At 35.3% G+C, this 16,322-nt stretch overlaps 2 protein-coding genes, 1 long non-coding RNA gene and 1 pseudogene across 7 annotated transcripts; 2 read left to right on the top strand and 2 right to left on the bottom strand.

Annotated features, from left to right (window-relative positions):
* Positions 1-1,488: 1,488 nt before the first annotated feature.
* On the top strand, positions 1,489-4,113 carry LOC106666457 (annotated as a pseudogene).
* A 1,096-nt stretch (positions 4,114-5,209) lies between these two features.
* On the top strand, positions 5,210-7,914 carry LOC106670820. Of its 5 annotated transcripts, none has more exons than XR_001341133.2 (7): positions 5,210-5,344; positions 5,399-5,528; positions 5,592-5,689; positions 5,761-5,976; positions 7,430-7,555; positions 7,629-7,730; positions 7,807-7,914. It is a non-coding gene; the product is annotated as an uncharacterized LOC106670820 (long non-coding RNA). The 5 variants fall into 5 exon arrangements; XR_001341134.2 differs by having other exon boundaries at positions 5,761-5,864; XR_002910758.1 differs by having other exon boundaries at positions 5,800-5,976.
* A 193-nt stretch (positions 7,915-8,107) lies between these two features.
* On the bottom strand, positions 8,108-9,983 carry LOC106668484 (venom serine carboxypeptidase-like). Its single transcript, XM_014397303.2, has 2 exons — positions 8,817-9,983; positions 8,108-8,703 (listed from the first exon to the last, which is right to left on the bottom strand). The coding sequence occupies exons 1-2, from the start codon at positions 9,603-9,605 to the stop codon at positions 8,119-8,121; spliced, it is 1,374 nt and encodes a 457-aa protein (XP_014252789.1). The 5' UTR covers positions 9,606-9,983; the 3' UTR covers positions 8,108-8,118.
* Positions 9,984-10,971: 988 nt separating this feature from the next.
* Positions 10,972-13,136, bottom strand: LOC106668490 (venom serine carboxypeptidase-like). Its single transcript, XM_014397317.2, has one exon. It carries the CDS (start codon positions 12,926-12,928, stop codon positions 11,564-11,566), a length of 1,365 nt encoding a protein of 454 aa, XP_014252803.1. The 5' UTR covers positions 12,929-13,136; the 3' UTR covers positions 10,972-11,563.
* Between the last annotated feature and the right edge of the window lie 3,186 nt (positions 13,137-16,322).

The raw sequence follows: 16,322 nt of genomic DNA on the forward strand, positions 1-16,322 counted from the left end.
GGTGACCAAAAAAAAAAAATTAACCTGATGTCGAGTTCGCCCTTCGTATCCGCAACGCCTCATATGTGCTAATGAATATTTGTCTAGGGGCAACAAAGGTTTTTTTTTTAACTGCTTGTATTAACATTTGTTTTGTTGGCAAGTACATTAGTGTAGTATCTCACTTGTAAAATATAGTGGATTTCAATACAACTTGAATTACATGTATTAACAGTGGTACAATATTAGGCAAGTGCTTTAAATTGCCAGTACCAAAAAGTCAACATAATTAAATAAATTTAAAAGTCAATTTACTAGGACAATTAAATTGAAACTGATGAAATGGGAACTCAATAAAAATGTACCAGTACAACAAAATTTAATTTAATGAATGTGAACTCAACTAAAAAAATTATTATTACAACTAAATTGATGAAATGTGAACTCAACTAAAAAATTTACTAGGACAATTAGATTTAATTTGATGAATGTGTACTCAATAAAAAAAATTTACTAGGACAACAATTGAAATTTATAAAATGTGAACTCAACAAAAAAAATTGCTTGGTCAACTAAATTTAATTAATGTGAACTTCATAAAAAAATTACTAATAACTAAATTTAATTTGATGAATGTCAACTGAGAAAATTTACTAGGATAACTAAACTTAATTGGATGAATGGGAATTCATTTAAAAAATTTACTAGGACGACTGAATTGAAATTTATGAAATGAGGGCTCAACAAAAAAATTTACTAAAAACTAAATTTTTTGATAGTGTCCATCCTGATTTTGTGAACTACCTACATAATAAGATGATGGGTGGGATATAAATTTATTTTAATGAATACTCGATAATAAAAAAAAATTACTAGGACAACTAAACTAAAATTGATGAAATGGGAGCCCAATAAAAAATTACTAGTACAACTAAATTTAATTTAATGGATGTGAACAACAAAAAATTTATTAGGACAACTAAATTGAAATTGATGAAATGGGAGCCCAATAAAAAAATTTACTAGTACAACTAAATTTAATTTAATGAATGTGAACAATATCTTGGTGTAAATAAATAATGTTCTATCAAGAGTTAAATATTTACTTATTTGTTAACGTTAGCGATTTTGAGAGGAGTGTTGCTGGAGGTTGAAATGTTGAATTTGAAAAGGGCGAATCTCAGCGTGGATTCCACGGCCACTTGAAGCGGCAACTTCTCGACCGAATCACTTTTTCACGGGCGAACGGGGAAAAAAAGTCGTATCCGTCAAATTTCTTTTGGATCCGTTTGCAAGTTGAAGGCGAGTCCGTCGAGATCGAGAAGGAGCGGCGAATCTGCCGAAGCTTGTTTAAATGATATATTCGATAGCCGTCGAGTTGTACGACTCGGCCCTTCTCCTTTCGAATGGTTAACTTGCGACTGTTAGGGTCGGAACGGAAGGTAAAGTAAAAACTGCCGTTTTTCGTTTGGTTCAGTTTTGTTTTTAGTTGGAGGAAGGAAGGGGGAAATGACTTTCCAGCCGCAGGAGCAGTGGCTGAAAGATGTGCTCGTCCTGCTGAAGCTGTCGATGGCACCGGACACGGCCACACAGCGGGCCGTCAGCGAGAGGTTCGAGGAGCTTAGCGCGAACCCGGAGTTCTGCAAGTACCTCATGTACGTGGTGACGAAGATGCCCGAGGAGGACGAGGCGATCCGGTCGCGGAGTTGCCTCAACGTCAAAAACATCGTGAGGAGGTACCAGCAGAACATGCGAACCGACGTCTCGGACGTGGTCGAATACGTGAAGCAGATGGCACTGGTCAGCATCCAGGACAAGTCGTCGCTGGTGCGGAAGACGGTAGGCACGCTCATCTCCACCCTGGTGAGTTTGGACTCGCTGGCCAGCTGGCCGGAGCTTCTCCCCTGCCTTGTTGGCCTGCTCGAGACTAATGACGGCAATGCCTGCGAGGGCGTGATGAACGCGCTTATCAAGATATGCGAAGACATGACCGAGCTGCGTGACCCCGACTCGCCTCTCAACCACATCGTACTCAAACTGTTCAACTTCCTCGGACACAACGATACGAAGGTGCGATCGACTGCCGTCACCTGCATCAACATGTTCATCTCCAACAAGTCAGTGACTTTTTTGCAAAACTTTGACTATTTTATGAATGTGCTCTTTGAGATATCGAACGACAACGACCCAGAGGTCTGCAGGCAGGTGTGTCAGGCATTCGTCAAGCTGTTGGAGCAGAAGGTGGACAGCCTTCTTCCTTACATAAAACCTGTGATCGAATACATGATACTAAAGACACAGGATGAGAACGTCGCCTTACAGGCCACCGACTTCTGGCACACTCTGTCTGAGCAGGCCATTTGTAAAGAAGTCCTCGGTCCTTACCTTCCCAAATTGGTACCGGTGCTTGTGAGCAATATGAAGTTTACGGATTTTGATATAGCTGTTCTTAAAGGGGACATAGACGATGAGGCTGTCGAAGACAGGGATGAAGACATCAAGCCGAGGTTTTACAGACAGAAGACTCTGGATAACGAAAGGGAAGAATGCTCTGATGAAGAAGAAATCATCGGAGATTGGAATATAAGGAAGAGCAATGCGGCGGCTTTAGATACTTTCGCTCAGATCTTCAAAGAGGACCTCCTTCCTGTGATTTTACCAATTTTAAATGAGACTCTTTTCCATAATGATTGGGTGATCAAAGAATCTGGGATCCTTGCCCTCGGTGCGATTTCAGAAGGTTGCATGAGTGGGATCATTCAACATCTGAATGACCTGATCCCATATTTGATTCAATGCATGAGCCATAAGAGATCGCTCATCAGGGTGATCACTTGCTGGACCCTCTCCAGATATTACGAATGGGTGGTTTCTGAAGCCAGCAATGTATATCTTGAGCAGATCCTTTCTGGACTGCTTCACAGGATGCTCGATTCCAACAAAAAAGTGCAAGAGAGTGCTTGTTCCGCTTTGGCTAAACTGGAAGAGGTCGCCAGTTTCAAACTTATCAACCATCTTGAAGCCATTCTTAAAACTTTTGTATTTGCCTTTTCTAAATACCAAAGAAGGAATCTATCCCTGCTTTACGATGCTGTTGGCACATTAGCTAATTATGTTGGAAGTTGTCTTAACAGTCAGGAGTACATTAATCTCTTGATGCCACCATTAATTGACAAATGGAACAAAACCAACGACGAAGACAGGGACTTGTTCTGCCTATTCGAATGTATTACGTCTGTTGCAGTCGCCTTGAAGCATGGTTTTATTCCTTTTGCCGAACCTGTTTTTAAAAGGAGTCTCGTGCTTATCGAAAAGACATTGGCGCAGCAGATGGCCAAGGAGAAAGACCCAAAGAACGATGACCTCCCTGAATACGAGGTCGAGTTTATAATCTGCTCGCTTGATTTGGTGTCAGGCCTGGTAGGTGGTCTGGGACCGCAAATGGAGCCATTGATACGCAACTCCAACCTTTTAAACCTCTTGTACCAATGCATGCAGAACAGCACACCGGAGGTAAGACAGAGTAGTTTCTCTCTGCTCGGAGACATGGCAAGAAACTGTTTCCCTTGCATTTACCCCGTGTGGGGAAATTTCATCCCAGTGATAGTCTGTAACATCAACCCACAGTGTCTTCCTGTCTGTAACAATGCTACATGGGCGATTGGTGAGATATGTGTTAAAGTCGATGGGAGCGAGCTGAACCCCTACGTGGACCTTATAATTAAACAGCTTGTCGCGATCATCAATTCGGGCAACAGGATATTAGTCGATATCGCGGCGATAGCACTCGGTAGGATCGGAAACGTCTGCCCAGTTGAGGTGTCTGCCGTTCTAGACCAATTTTCCCGTGTGTGGTGCTTATCCGCTGGCAACATACGCGATAGATACGAAAAAGAATCTACTTTCAAAGGCATGTGTCAGGTGATCATCATCCGTCCTGTGGGCATTCTGCGAGACTTGTATCTCTTTTGCAATGCGATCGCAACCTGGGACGACCCCGGGGATCACTTAAAGGCCGTCTTCTCCAAGGTCCTCCATGGGTACAAGAATGAACTGGGCGAAGAGAACTGGAAGAAATTCACGGATCCATTCTCAGAACTACTCCGTGAGAGGCTCGCCATGTACCAAATCTAAACCAACAAATATTCCGGGGTTATGGGTATTTTGAATCTGCCATCGTTGGGAAAATTAAATACGCCGTCGGGGGATTGGGTCGCGTTGAAGTAAACAGTTCTTGCATTCTGGGGGGAGTAAAATCGTTTAATAATAAAAATATTAAAATAGGGAAAGGAAATATTGTATTTGAAATAAATAAAGGAGAAATACGTGTCCTACCGGATTAGGGCACCATCGTCGGTCGACTTGTGAATGTATTAAATAAAATCCAGTAATAAAACATTAGGCAGTTTTATTTGTCGTATTATCGAATTAATTATGATAAGTGTTAAACAGTCGGTAGGATTAAAGGGTCAATTTTGTATTAATAAATGGGATAAATTTCGTCGAAACAAGGGATTTAAATCGGTAATTTTTTTTAGAAAATGTAAAATCTTGTTAAACTTTTCGGCTAACTCGTTGGGTAAAATCGCGAACAAAAATTTCGAATTATTGGGCAGATTGAGTTTTAATTTCTTTAAAAAAAAACTAAAAAAATAAAAAAACAAAAAAAAACTTATTCGACATTTAACTTTTTATTTTTAAAAAGTAGAAAAATTAGACGTCAATTTTATTTTTTAATTGTTTATAATACTTATTGATTCAGTGTGAGCAATAGACTAGTCTAACTGTTGTCGTTTTCATTTAAATGCGATTTTTATCTAAATTCTTACATTTAGAAAAGTGAAAAAAGTCCTTCAACTTATTTTGGCAGTTTAAAATGAGTCTCAAAATTTAAACAAAAAATGTATCAATTATTGTAAACTTTTTATTTATTTTTTAATTTTTAATTTTTGAAGGACTGATAAAAAACTAAATGGAGTATTTAAAAAGTAGCAGAAAATAAAGGTTTTTCCTTAAAAAAACTAAATAAATAAATTTAAAAAAAGCAAAAAAAAAGATGATTAGTATATTATTTAAATAGTTATAAGATCTAAATGGAGAAAAATATTGATAATTTATTTATATATGTTACATTGTATATAACAATGTTCTTATTACTCGTAATTCCCATTTTAAATGTGACAAAATAATCTGAAAAAATGAAAGTTTTCTTGAAGAAATTGCTTTTAAAATATCTAAAAAAAAAAAAAAAAAAAAAAATCAAAAAACAAAGAAAAATGAAAAGATGTAAAGGCCTCAGTCTTAACAACCCTACACAAGAACAAGACAGTTTTCTCATAGACTGAAAAGAAGATGACATTAAAAGGTGATGTCAGACAAGAAACTTTCTCTTGACCATCTTAACTGAGTTGTGTTCTAGCTAAAACAACACATTCCCCATTTGAAGACGCTAGTTTTGAATGTGCTGGGTTGATTGAAAAACGAAAAAAAAAAAAAAAAAAAAAAAAAAAAAAAGGACCCTGCTTACACAGAAACCCTTGAAATGTTAGGTAATATATATTTAAAAAAAGTGACTGATAAATTTAACTTATGTTGTTTTTAATCATTTTCAGATAACTTCCATCGACAAAAATACAAAGCCCTTTAACAGCATTTTTTCTCCAACAGCACTATTTTGGAAGAGTTCAAATTCGAGGGTGACAGACTCGAGGTAATTTTCTTGCAAGTTTGTTTATTACCCATCATATATTGGTTTAACCCCTTTGTTTGTCTTTTAAACAGTAGTGGTTTAGGGTCTCACTAACCAGAGCTTAATTACAGACGGCCCCGCATCGCTTGTTTTGACACATCATGTTTTTGATCTCAAAACTAGTTTTTTCCGCATGGTAAGGAGCATGTTTTGCAAGCATCCTGTAATATCATTATACAAAAAAGAGAAAAGGATCTTGTGATTGTTTGAAACTCTTAGATTGTGCACGTGTAAAATAATCTCTTGAGGTAATTTTTTATATCGTCTGATTTTTTTTAGTTTTGATTGATAATTTTGATTTTAGCATTTTGTATTTTTTTGACATTAATTCACTGAGGTACAAAATTAACGCACCACCCTTAAATTTTAATGTATTTATGCTTATTCATATTTCGCATAGCAAAAAATAAGTTGTAAAAATAAGAAATTTAAAAAGTAAATGTTTATTACCTAATTCTTAAAAAAACAAAAAATCAAAAACATAAAAATTATTTTAAAAAAAGTTTTGTCCCCTTTAATACCGAGTATTTCCACCTCTAGCACAAATGACATCTCTTAAACGCATTTTCATTCCTTAGAAAAGGTTTCTAGTAAAATCCAGAGCCATTAATCAAAAACAGCAGTTTCCAACTTTTTTAGGGTGTTAGGTGTTACCTAGGTTCACTGTCGTACTCGTCACTTAAGTTGGCCCCAAATGTGTTCCATTGGGTTCATATCTGAACTTCAAAGCCTTCCAAAGCACTCAGTTCTCACCGATGTGGGGGGCAAATGACACTACATGTTGTGATGGTTATGTTTTGTAAGTATCTCTGTGAAGTTAGAGATTTTCTTTGCACAACAACCAATTCAGTGCGGGTGTTCAAAGAAATGCCACCCCAGAACATCAATTACCCACCGAGGAATGCCACCTAAGGAACCCTATTGCATGAGGCGTACCTTTCTCCTGAGTGTCTCCATATGAAATTATGCCCATCTGAAGATTTGAGGCAAATTCTCACCTCATCTGTACAGAGAACATGTCCCCAATCTTCCAATGTCCAATTCACATGTTTCTGTGTGAATTGAAGCCTGGCCATTTTTCTGAGCTTGATAAGGAGAGGTCCACGTGCAAGGTGCCGGGCCATGAGGTTATTTTCATTGAGCCTTCTTTCACCCTGGAGGAAATCAAACAGTTCGGTCTTGTCTCAACATATTTTGTATCTCATTTCCTGTAATGCTGCAGTTTTGTAGAGCCTGATGAATCTATCATCTCTCTTGTTTGTCGACCTAGGTCAAGCCTCTGCTGGCCTTCTAGTGTGAAGCCTTGTTTCTCTGAAGGGCCGAGGAACCCTTCTTGATTTACATTTATTCTACTGGAGTCTTCTCACCGGCTGTATCATTCCTCTAATAATGTTATGACCCTGATACTCAACTCACTCAAATGCCTGGCTGGAGCATTTGAAAAACGTTTAAGAATAAGAATAATTGGAAATGAAATTAAAAAAGTAAAGACATTAAGTGAAAGCGATCTTTAGATGTAGCAGAATTCCCCCCCCCCTTTGATGCAGTGTCTCATTTGTGAAAAAGCTTGTCTATATCTGAAAGTAAATATTTGTAAAGCCTTTTAGATTAAACATTTTTATGATGAATTATAATGATAAATTATAATTAATTTTTATTTTGAACATTAGTTCAATGTTTGAATTGTTTTTTTTTTTCTAGATGGAAAAGTAATTATTTCCCTATTGACGGTATCATTTATTTTTATTGGTGATCTTATATTCAATGCTAGTCCTGCTCTAAGCGAATAGAAATTGAGCAGATTAACTAAGACAAAAGTCAAAATTGGTAATTTTTCAACATTCAATTTTGGTCCTTTTCTTTTTATCCTTTAATAATGTATTTAATGTATTATTTTCAGAACGCATCTAACAAAAATCCCCTAGAAAAAGCTGAACCAAAAGTTACCATTGATAATCCTGTACGAGAAATATTGTAGCACATATAGGACATTCAATTTCTGGTAATTATAAATATTGCATTTTTCTGTTTAAGAATCGTAAATACTGAGAATAATCTTGACATACTTTTTTTTTCAGGTCTCAGACCAATTTTATGCCAAAGCTCAAATAAATGATTGACAATGTGATCTTGTTTAATTTTTGTTAATTAATTTTTTGCAATAAAGTTAATTTGTTTAAACAGTTTTTGGGATTATTTCAAAATATGAAACCTGAATAGGAACTTCCAAAATAAGTCTTTTTATGATATTTTTTTACGGTGATACAGTGAATTTACCATTTTTATAAAGCAAAGGTTGTCTTAATGATTTACTCTGAAGTAATTTAATTTTTCTTTTATTTTATTTATCTTTTTTTTCCAATTTTTAATAAAAACACGTTTTAATGTTTTCACATTGGTTTATTGTACAAAAATCTTTCCATTAAGTCAAAAGCCCAGACAGGTTGATCAGATGGAACCATGTGGCCAGCATTGCGGACTAATACTTCAGTAAACCCCTTGACTGTTTTATAGTAGCCGGCCAGTTCGCTGTCCACGTACCATTTCTTCCTTTGTGCTCTTTTATAAGCCTGGCTTCCGCTCCAATTGACTGTTTGGAGAAAATCCAGTGTTAGAGGATATGCAACAATTATATCCAGTTGACCGTTGTAGATCAGTACTCGGTACTTTTCGATCAGGACTTCAAACCAGGGCTTAATCGATTTCATGACGTCCTGGACAAGGTGTTGCTCTACTACTCGCCCGCTGTTGAATGTTAAGTTTCCAACATGAATGCTCTTGCGGACAGTGTCTTTTTGGAAAAACTTGCCCAAATCTGCATCAGAATTATCTTTGGTGTGTAAGAAATTGAAGTAAAAAGAAAATCCTGTCACATTGGCAAAAAGCGAGGGGTAGGGTGTCAAGTCACCATTCAGCAGAGTGTCAAATGTCTCAAAAGCCTCAACATATTCTTCTTTTTTAATATGCTCACGTAACTAAATAAAATAATGAATGGTTAATTTAACTTCACCCAAAAAATAAATTTAATCAAAATATTTTTTTAATATCATTTTAGCCAATCACCAAGTTATAGTAATTTACTACATACCTTGTTTTGGATTCTTTCAAATTTCAATTTTGTCGGAGAGTCAATCAAGCCTAATTCATTAAGATGCTTTCCGTAGTTCAACATATTTATGGGATCACATAGACCATTTCCAATAGCGAATCCTTTTAAGTTGAGTTTTTCATGGGATAATTTATTTTTTTCGTGGATCGTATACGCCATCGCAGGAACGTATTTACCCCCATATGACTCTCCAGTGACGAAAAAGTCATTTTTCTTCAAATCCGGAAAAACCTGGAAAAACTGTCTGATCGCCTCGTGTAGATTATTTCCCACCATTGTTTCATCAGTGGAATAACCATCTTTGTCGGTAAAACTAAAACCGGTTCCGACGGGGTTGTCAATGTAAATCATGTGGGCAAATTTTGTCCAACGATGTTCATAGAGTTTTACTTCACCGTTGATCAGTCTTAACGGCCCATGTTCGGTAAAGAGGCCGTACATCGAAGAAGCTCCTGGGCCACCTTGCAACCACACAACCACCGGGGCTCGATCCAAGTTGTCCTCCGCGGGAAAATACCAGAAAAAGAGATTTGAGTTGTGTGTTTTATTGACTGTGAAATATCCCGCATAGCTGAATACGTTTTCGACCATTGGAGGCACGAATGAAGCTTCTCTTGCTCCCTCAACATCATGCTTTTCCAAATATTTTGTCAGAAACACTGGCTCGCCATAATCTTGTCCTGAAACTTGGTAATATTCAATTTTCTTATATGGACTAAACGATAATACACACTGTATACACAGTGTGATAAACGTTAACACTTTCATTCTGACTGTGAGACTGATCCCCTCCCGTCTAAAAATTTCTTTTATGAACAAAGTATTATCTGTAAGTTGAAGTGTTTATTCTAATACAATCCATAATTACATCAATGATTGATGTTATAATTTTTTTATGTATGATGAAATTTCATGTCATAGTCAGATAAAGTAAAACATTGGGAAACAGTTATGAATTTGAATCTAAATAGTGAAGGATGGCCTGTCAGAGCAAATATGCTAAAGTGATGTACTTTATGGCTTTTTTTCTCTTGCAACAAGGGATGATAATGGAGTTAAAAATTAGACATATTTCACACTGCTCAAATAATAAAATATTGTAATTGGTCGTTAGTAATGATGTAATGCCTATTTCTTTGTGGTTTGTTAATTGACAGTGTAGGATGAAGACGAATGAAGACGGATGAAGAACATTTACTTTTGTTTGCCATTTGGCTTAAAGCACATAAAAAGAGATTCATCCATCCTGAAAAGGAGAAAAAATTAAAGGACTATTGTCAAATTTTTATTTCTCTTGACCCAAGTTTCCCTTCAACTCCCCCCCCCCAGTTAGGCCCCTTTCACACTTGACAATATTTTTTGACCAATAAAAATTTGGCCGATATTTTAACGTGTCTAATTAAATGCAATGTGCTCTTTCACATTGGCCAATTTTTTATTGTCTGATCGACTTGTGACTGGTCTCCACCACCGGATATCAGACGATATTTTGTTGTCTCCGTTTTGCAGTAGTGCACTACTGTTAATGACCTTTTAACCCAATTTTTTATCGTCTGATCGACTTGTGACTGTTCTCCACCACTGGATATCAGACAATATTTTGTTGTCTCCATTTGGCAGTAGTGCACTACTATTAATTACTATTTATTTAGAAATTGTGAGATGCGGTCTGGTGTATGTAGGTTTCACAAAAACATTTTCTTTATCGTGCCAACGTTTCAATCTTTATTGAGATCATTTTCAGGGCCTGGGATTTACAAACATTGTTTACATATTACAATTACATTTTGGATGTGGACAAGTGAATTTATACAATGCAAAATATATTTTATATATTCAATCAAAGTATTTCTACTCACTCGAAGTGTTTGTCTTCTGTGTAATTGTGTCATTCTTGCGTGTCGTGTCGAGAGTGCCAGTAGCAAAAATGTTTTTCTGCAACCTACATCACACCAGACCACATCTCACGATTTCTAAATAAATATCGATTAACGGTCACTAATCACCACACAACACTATTAAATACCTTTTAACATTGGACAATATTTTATCATGACTGTTGGGTCAGTTGGGTTGGAGTTATTTATAAGTTAATAAATTGGTATTAATTGGGTAATTTGACACAGATAATTACTACTAATATATAATATTTATTTGGTTTGTAAATTAGATAGCAAAATTTAGAATAAAGGAGGTATTTTATTCATTTATAAAACGCTAGCATCTTTTCCTAGTTTATTTTATAATTACTTGTTGATTCATAATATTTTTATTTTATTTTAAAAACATGAAAATTTTGGTTGGGGCAGAAGGTGAAGTTGCATCTGGTGACAGTCAATTCATCAAGAACTGCGGCATATTATAGTTTAGGCTCTCATCTAAAAACTAAGAAAGGCGATCCATTGTTGCTGAGAAAGTTGGAGTCTCTCAAAGATGAAAAGCCAAATACTGCCTTCATTAGAAACCTTTAATGAAAAGAAGTTCCCCAGTCTCAGATGGGATACTGAAATGAAACAAACACTACAGAACACAAATCAGCTTCTTTGTCTTCTTTTCAGTCTACTGTGTATCCTAGTGTATGTAATATGTTTCCTTTTACCATTCCAATTCCAATCTTCCAAATATATATATTTTTAATATGTAAAGAATGTATAATTATAATTTATAATTACATATGGTAATATAAGTTTTAATATTTTAGCTATTTTAAAAGTTCATGAATAGTTTCAGAATGGTTGGTTAAAGATGAACTTTTTCAAAAGAATAAGCGCCCGTGTTGGTTGATCTTGTGGCACCATGTGTCCAGAATTCCTCACGAGGACCTCAGTAAGCCCTTTGGCCTGTTTTACGTAGCCTGCCAGTTCACCATCGACAAACCATTTCTCCCTTTTGGCATTCTTGTACTCTTGAGCTCCACTCCATTCCAGCTTTTTCAGATAGTTGACTGTAAGAGGGTAAGCGCAGATTATATCAAGCTGACCACTATAAACTAAAACTCTGTAGTTTTCAAGGAGTGTCTCCAGCCAGGGTACAACAGATTGGAGAGTGTCTGCTAACAGATACTGAATAACAACTGTATTGTTGAATAAGAAAGGTATATCCCCGACGTGCAAGCCCCTTCTCACGTATTTTTGTGAAAGAAATTTTCCTATATCTCCATTCATCAAGTCATCTTTATAGTGTAGAAAATTAAAACTAAACGTAAAACCTGTCTCATTGTAGAAAACACATTTGGTCATATTCCAGAACTGTATACCAGCTTTTTCATAGAGTCCGTTTTTATATGCATCTAGAATCAAATTTTGATGCTGTTTGTAAATATTTTTTCCTTTCTCATCGATCAAACCAATATTGTACAGATATTCATCATATAACATCATATTAGGAGGATCTGTGAAGCCATTGCCAATGCCGATTCCTTTTAATTTTATTTTTCTGTCACTGATAAGGTTATTTGTATGGATTGCATATGCCATTGATGGGGCATATTTTCCGCCATATGATTCACCAAATATGTAAAAGTTGTTTTTCCTATATTCAGGGAAAACAAGGAAAAACTGATCAATCATGTTGTACAAATCCTTGCCGATTCCCGCTTGCTCTGTGGCATATCCCTGCTCACTGTCTGTAAAACTAAAACCCGTTCCTACTGGGTTATCGATGTAAATCACATTTGCAATTTTAGACCAGTATACAGTGCGCAATTCCAAGGATCCAGTTTGGTTTATACAGTATACTCCATTCTCTATGAAGAGACCGTAAAGAGATGAAGCTCCAGGACCCCCTTGGAGCCAGACGACTACAGGGGCGTTCTCCTTGTCTTCTCTGGCAGGAAAAAACCAAAAATAAATATTCGAGTTATATGTCTTGTTTACCGTGAAAAAACCAGCATAGCTTTCCACATCTTCCAAAAATGGCGGTACGGCGGAGGCCCTCCTTGCACCCTCGATATCATGATTCTCTATGTATGTTGTAAGAAATGCCGGCTTGCCAAAATCACCAAAAACATCCTGGGCATCAGTGTTTTTTTGTGAAACGAACCCCTTAACACAAGTAATACAAACAAGTATAACTAGATTATTTAACTTCATGTCTGAATGTGCTTTACAACTCAATTGTACTAAATAAAATAATCAAACACTCCATAAATTTACAGATAGCTCGAGAACGCACAATCATCAAATGCAGATTTGTTATCTCAATTTTTCAATCAGAGTTAATTTATTATGACATTATCTCTAGTACCAAATCTAGTACTTTAGTATTAACTTTTTATGATTAAACATTTATGTCCACCCTAAATTCGGCAAAATGAAAATAATTTAAAAGTTCGATAATAGATTAAATAAGACTCTTATTATTTATATAAAGTAGAAATGTGTGGTGATTAGTGACCGTTGGTCGATGATTATTCAGAAATCGTGAGATGCGGTCTGGTGTGATGTAGGAAAAACATTTTCTTTGTCGTGCCAACGTTCCGATCTTTATTGATATCATCTTCAGGGCCTGGGATTTACAAACATAGTTTAAATTTTAACGAATATATGTTCTGAAACCTACATCACACCAGACTGCATCTCACGATTTCTGAATAATCATCGACCAATGGTCACTAATCAACACAGTTTAAGGCAAATCTGATCATATTTACCTAAGTATTTGCTGACTGTACTAATAATTTATCATAAGACATAAAGATAAGCTAATCTTAATATCTGTTGGCAGGAACTACTGTATGTTTAAAAATGATACAGCAAAGGTTGAAGATAAGTGTGTTGGTTTAAATAACTTTTCACCAATTTAATTATATTTCTGAAACTAATGACTGCACATGACTAGGTATAATTGCTTTAACATTTGTAACCAAAGACTTCAAGGGGCCCTACAATATGACATTGTTGGATCAAAAATTGAACAAGGAGTAAAGGGGCCAATTTACAACCTCGCAAAAGCCCCTTGGATTAGTCCTGCCAGTTCCAAGCATGTACTTTCAGACAGAAAGGCAGCTATAAAACACTAAATTTGTATGCTTTTAGTGAGCAGGTAGTCTGAAAGTGCTTAAATTGACTAAAGGCCATTGGAATACACAAGGTTATCTTATGGTGGGTTCTGTTCTGGGACAAAAGTATAAGAGAAAATGAACAGGCTTAATAACTAGCCACAGAATTTCAACAAGGCACATCAGTGAATGTTTTACTTTTGTTATTTCTAGTCTACTGTGGTGGTTGAGTAGCAGGGTGTTCGACTCGTATTTGCCACGCTAGTGGTTCTTCGAATCATTGCATAGCCCATGATTTGTTGATAATCTCAACAAAAGTATTGTAAAGTGGTTGGAATCCTTATCCGCAATACCCAAAGGGTAGTTGTCCATTAAGCCCTCCTGTATGACAATAATTACTTCACTATTTTTACTTACTATCAAACCAGTTCTTAAACAGTTCTTTTGAATTTGTTTCAATTAACAATTATTTCCTAGATTGAAATTACATATTGAAATACTTAGACGGTCATTAACTCAGCAGTGGGTGCGTATATAAATATTACAGAAGTGGGTCTGTGCGGTACCCAGTTCTGCATTTTTTGTGTGTAAATTTACAGGCTTCAAAAGTACAAAGTTACATAATAGCAACATTTAATAAAATGTGTGGTGATTAGTGACCATTCATTGATAATTATTCAGAAATCGTGAGATGCGGTCTGGTGTGATGTTTGTAAATCCCAGGCCCTGAAGATGATCTCAATAAAGATCGAAACATTGGCAGGATAAAGAATGTTTTTCTAAAACCTACACCACACCAGACTGCATCTCACGATTTTTGAATAATTTAATAAAATATTGTCTAATAAAAGACTTAGGATGATTAATTTACATAAGGGCTTATTTAAACAAACAAATTACAAATTTCTCAATCAATTCTTCCTCCAATCATGCATTGTGGTAACAATATTTATTTAAAAATAATTTGACCGATTCGTTAATCTGAGAAAATGTAGGTTCATCATGGATCATATAATTATGATGTGCCCTAAACTCAGAAAGGAAAGAAAAAAATTAGATTACTTAAGGAAATCACTTGGAATATCTGTTTAAATATCAAATACTAGCATAAAGAATCATTAATATATCAGTTAATGTCTTCCTATTTGTAGCAAAAATCATTTTTTATTTTTAAAAAATTCAAATAATTATAATACAGTAATATTTTATGATTGTAGCAAAAGATTTATTTAAATCGTACATAAGAAGAGCTGTAGTACAGGGTGGGGTTCCCCCCATTAGCTGGCAGAAATATGAATATATATTTCTAGAAGACATTTAGCGGGCCATGGATATGATTGTAAAGTTAATGCCAAAAAACTTTTATTGCTAAAAAAAGCTCTCAAAATTAGCAGACCAGAACCATCCTTTTTTCCAAATTTCCTTCTTTCGTGTCTGTTTTACTTGTTTTTTTTTTTAATTCCCAGTAAATATAGTACCCCCAAAACAGCCATTATCTTATTTTTCTTCGTAGGTTTTGCATTTCATTTGCTTCATTGACATTAATGTTAGTGAAAAGTACTATATCGATCGTATATTAGTGATAAGGCAGAAATATATTGAACTCTGTACGTAAATCATGCATAACTGGTCAAGTTTTTATATTTTTTACTCACGTTTTATGAAATCGATTATCCATACTGTAAACCATCATCTTTTCCATCGAAAAAAGTATAATTAGGGACAGAATGTTCTACAGCATGTCTTCATCATCTATTATTTCATCTTCACAAGCAAATTGCTCTGATTCGCTCAGATCGCCTTTTATTATTTCTTCTGCTTCATTGTCAGTATCACCTGTCATCATGAGATTTACCCAAAATTAGCCAGAAAACCTCCAAAAAATTTTCAGATTCGTTATACAACTTTTCAGATCTGGTAAGTAAAAAAAAAAAAAAATTCAAGTAAAACCAAAAAATCATAGCTATAACCAAAGTAACATTAAAATATGATCATGTAACCCAGAATAATGTTAAGATTATTATACTTACATTAAGAGGCATGAACAGATGAAGTTCTGGAAACTCAAGTTTTCTCTTTAATGGCCCCGTAGTGAGTGAGATAAAGGAAAATAAAAAATATCACTTATTGATCCCTGATCTTAAAAAGTTAGAGGACGAATACTATCCATGGTGCAATCGGAACAAAAATTCAAACTAAAAAAAAAGAAAGGAAATTGCAGTACTGCTATGTGCCTCTGCTGCATGATTAAACTTGTGTTGGTTTTGAACCATTTCTGTGTTCAATGATTCTGATTTTAAATTTGTAGTTTGACATGCTTATATTGTTGATGAAAGACCATCACAGAGGAAATAGGGTTTTCACATTACAATTAAATTAAATTATTGCATATGTGCTAGTATGGTTATAATTCATTAAATAAAGTAATGGCTTTTTCCCTATACATTTTTGGTTTTTGCATAATCATTTTTCCCACAAACTGCAAT

This window comes from Cimex lectularius, unplaced genomic scaffold (genome assembly GCF_000648675.2).
Source record: "Cimex lectularius strain Harlan isolate CLEC.00 unplaced genomic scaffold, Clec_2.1 scaffold302, whole genome shotgun sequence".
Taxonomy (NCBI): domain Eukaryota; kingdom Metazoa; phylum Arthropoda; class Insecta; order Hemiptera; family Cimicidae; genus Cimex; species Cimex lectularius.

What these genes read in the sequence shown, in the direction of transcription:
- LOC106668484 (XM_014397303.2), bottom strand. Translation starts at nt 9,605, where the DNA reads ATGAAAGTGTTAACGTTTATCACACTGTGTATACAGTGTGTATTATCG. An exon ending in TTGAAAGAATCCAAAACAAG is followed by an intron (nt 8,704 to 8,816) that starts GTATGTAGTAAA and finishes TATTTTATTTAG; the next exon opens with TTACGTGAGCATATTAAAAA.
- LOC106668490 (XM_014397317.2), bottom strand. Translation starts at nt 12,928, where the DNA reads ATGAAGTTAAATAATCTAGTTATACTTGTTTGTATTACTTGTGTTAAG.